General features: G+C 34.9%; 1 protein-coding gene across 1 annotated transcript in view; it reads left to right on the top strand.

Moving 5' to 3' along the window:
• The window catches only part of ZPLD1 (zona pellucida-like domain containing 1), a 60,954-nt gene that overhangs the window by 46,905 nt on the left and 10,038 nt on the right, over positions 1-4,011 (top strand). The window contains exons 6-7 of the mRNA XM_006890004.1: positions 572-652; positions 3,118-3,289. Coding sequence (XP_006890066.1) covers positions 572-652; positions 3,118-3,289 — 253 coding nt within the window. The remainder of the gene's footprint in view (positions 1-571; positions 653-3,117; positions 3,290-4,011) is intronic.

The following is a 4,011-nucleotide window of genomic DNA, read 5'->3' as shown; positions in this document are numbered from 1 at the left end:
ATTGTCCAACTCTCTGATGCATAACAAGCGATTGCAAATACCATGACCTGTATCAGGCGCACCTTAGTCTCCAGAGAGACACTGTTGCTCCTGAGTACGTTTGAGAGGTCCCTAACGGCAGATTGTAAATTATATAATATTTAGCACATAATTTATACCCTAAACTTATCTGCTGTATTTAGAATTCTAGTATTTTGTCTTTAGTCAGAGATACAAACTTGTAGAAATGAAGGATCATTATTTACATATATTCTAAGATTCTGTGTGGTTCACTTTGAGGTTCTGTTTCTTTCAAACTTTGGGCATTCAGTTTGGCCATTCTTGATGCTGAGAGCACTATCATATGGCAAGGCATTAGACATAACTCCACTTGACATGAAGATGTTAATTCTTTGTTGCACACTTTCAAATCCCCTGAAGTTGGGAAAAAGTTCTAATAAACCAGAAGTCTATAAATAGAAGTTAACATAAAACTATATTTTGTATTACAAGAGATTTATTATTATTTATTTCCTTGGATTATAAACACCCAAAAGTATACTCTAATCTTGATTATTTTTACCTTCTGCAGATGGAATGTCTTAATGGATTATTGCTACACCACTCCATCAGGAAACCCAAGCGATGATATACGATACGATCTCTTCCTTAGGTAGGGGTATAAGTCTTATAATTATATGAAAGACCCAGTTGTAATAAATTGAATTGGAAGATATAAGACAGGAAAACAAATGACAGGATTTTTCTATAGCTTTTAAATTGTAGGTTTTTATAGTTTGAACTTATAGTCTCAACTAAACTGCAAGTATAAAAGTCCAAAATAGTTTCAACTCAAAGTGCTGATAAGGCTATTGTTGAATGAGGGTTGCAAGCAAGTTTCCCCCACCAAAGATGTTTTATTCATGTCTGGAGATGTGGGAATATCTCACTGTCTTAGGAAAAGCATGGTTTGGATATTACTGTCAGTAAGAAAAAGGTAGTAGGGGCCACTATCTGTGGGTAGACCACTTCATCATATGTCAAGAAGAGAGTAAATTGAAATAATGATCTGGGTAATTTAGACACCCAGATGCTTTTATTCATTTATCAGTATTTAATATGAACATAGAGCTTGCCCCTCCTATTCTATCAGAGTCAATAGCTTCAACTTCATTTCCCAATAGACAGTGATAGAGTGAATGCAATCTACATCTGGGGAAAAGGAGACATTGATCATAAAAACATTCCATCATCTAGTTCTCTTTCAGCATTTTTATCTGACAGAAGAATAGACTGGAGAGCCAAGCAATGGCTTCTAATCATGCTTATCAAATGTACTTGGCTCGGTTTACTGCTGCTTATTGACACATGATGGGAGTAATATGATGGGAAACCAACAGAATATGGTTTATTGGCTAATCAAGGTTAAGTTGATGTTCAGAGGGCATGGTCAAACTGGCATTTATAGCTTATTGCCGGAAGTGTTAATTTTGGTGACATTTCTTGGGGGAAGAGATTTTCACAATGTATCAGAAGCTGTACAGGTTTCATGTTCCTTGATTCTGTATTTACATATCAGGAAGCATATTAAAAAATACTCATCATGCTCAAGACTATCAGTGATATAAAATAATAAAACTTGGAGACACACTGTGTATTCAACAGTAATACCTAGGGGATTTATGGAGCACCAGTAAGTAAAAAAAGTTACTTGTATAAGGACAAAAAAAGACCCTTTTATTAAAATGCAAAGTAAATGAATGAATGTACACATTGTAAATATAATACACTTCTCTTAGCTGTCATACATACAGAAAAGACTCAGGAAATAGATTGAAAGAGCCACTGTAGTTATTTATATAGACTTGTGGATATTTTTCTGTTTTTTAATTTCCTAAAATGTATCCCTTAGTGATAATGTACTGATAATTTTGAATATGAACATCTAGCTTCTGGTGTGAGTATGGTGACTGTGCTTGTTATGTGTGGCTGAATCGCCTGCTACCCATAGCGAGCGACCCTATGTACAACAGTCCTAAACCCTGCCCTATTCCTTGTCAATCTTACTGTCTCTGACAAGCCTATCCCCATTACCTGAGGGACTGCATAGATCTAATATTTTAATCATTCTTACACGGAATTTTTTTTTATAGTCTCATATTTTTTATTTATTTTTTTTAGTCTTACTGGGAATTTTAAAGAATGAAAAATGGGACTTTAAAAAATTTCTTTAACTCCATTTTCAGTGAAACTAGAACTTTACAGAGATAAGACCTAAAATATTTCTAAGTGTTGACAAACAGTTAAGATCAGCTGAAAGTAGTGCTTCAACTTTATTTTAGTGACTTTGGGGTAAATATTTTTTTCTTTTTTAAAAAAGGGATGTTATTTGGACTATCCAAATGAAACAACCATTATGGAGAGCAACATTGCAATATCTATTTAATATTACAGTTACATTCTACACATAGTCTTTGATAAGTTAAAATAATTTGTGTGCAATGCTATTTACAATTGAATTGTTTGTAAAAAGCAAGGCATTGAAAACAATAAAAAATGGAGAACAACTGTTTAATTAAATACTATACAGCTGTGACAAAGAACGAGTCTACTAAGTATTGAGTTAAGGTATGTATATTGCTAAATATTTAAAGGCCAAGTATAAAATAGAAGATAGTATGCTATCAATTGTTTCAGAGGAACACAAGAATATATTTCTTTCTTTTTTTTTTTTGCATTTGTATATATCCTTGTAAAATACATTAACATTAATCCCACTGGCAGGAATTTTATGGATATGTGAAGTGTAAATAAGGACAAATATAAATAAATGAGACTTTTTAGTATATGTATATTTTATTATTTAGGGTTTTTTTAACATAATGAAGGTATAATCATCATAAGATTACATACTACTAATTAATAAGAAACAGTTATTTCCAATTTTATGGTCAAAGTTGCACTTTTACTCTCACAATTGTGTAGGCATGTGCTCTTAGAAGTATTTGTAACATTGTATGGTTTGTTATATATCAGTGTCCCCTTAAACGGTGTTCCCTTAATACTTCACAAATGAGTTAGCAACTCAGTAGTTTGTTACCTTCTAATGATGATATGTTTTCAAATCCCTTCCTATAGCTGTGACAAAGACCCTCAGACCACCGTCATCGAAAATGGCAGAAGCCAGCGGGGTCGGTTTTCCTTTGAAGTGTTCCGATTTGTGAAACACAAAAATCAGAAAATGTCCACGGTCTTCCTGCACTGCGTTACGAAACTCTGCAGGGCTGATGATTGCCCCTTCCTGATGCCCGTATGTGCTTGCAGCTTTATGTTTAATTGTGGAATTGATGTACTCTGAAGAGTTATAAAATGTTAGCTATTCATTTTTATATAGAAAGTAGATGTGCATCACATAAACAGTTTGAAATGGGATTTGCTCTTTCAACCGGGAAACATTTGTCCTATATGTATTTTATGCCAAGGGTTCAGTGGGAATGCAAGACATGAGTGAATACTGGATTAATTTAGTTTATTCATTGGGAACATAATATGGCCATGAAAGAAACAAGATAAAAATCTGTGGTTATATATATATATATACATACACACACACATACACACATACACACACATATAAAATAAATATATGTTGTTGTTGTTGTTAAGTGCCGTCGAGTCGCAGGTGACTCATAGCTACCCTATGAAGGAGAGTCCTAGATGCTTGGGTGCCTTTCATTCTCTCTCCAGGTTCATAGGGAGGCAAGCCATTATGGAAGTGGATGCTACTCCTCCTTCCACGCTTGTTTTCATCGGGGAGCTCCACCCCACTCTCTGTGTGCGTTGGGTAGCCAACCATTAACGCACTTGACACATCCGTGTCACAGTGTTCAGCCTCACAGCAACCACAAGTGACCGCGGGACTGCAACTTGTACACCAGGGCTATATGACCTAGAGGAATGTCTGAACAAAAACAATGAAAGACTGGCCGGAGGGCCACAAACTAAAAGTCACCCACCTTTGTCTTGGTCACA

Source organism: Elephantulus edwardii, unplaced genomic scaffold, assembly GCF_000299155.1.
Source record: "Elephantulus edwardii isolate Elephantulus edwardi_28Jun2011 unplaced genomic scaffold, EleEdw1.0 scaffold00085, whole genome shotgun sequence".
Lineage (NCBI taxonomy): Eukaryota > Metazoa > Chordata > Mammalia > Macroscelidea > Macroscelididae > Elephantulus > Elephantulus edwardii.
The sequence above is the reverse complement of the archived record's forward strand: the minus strand, read 5'-3'. Positions and strand labels throughout refer to the sequence as shown.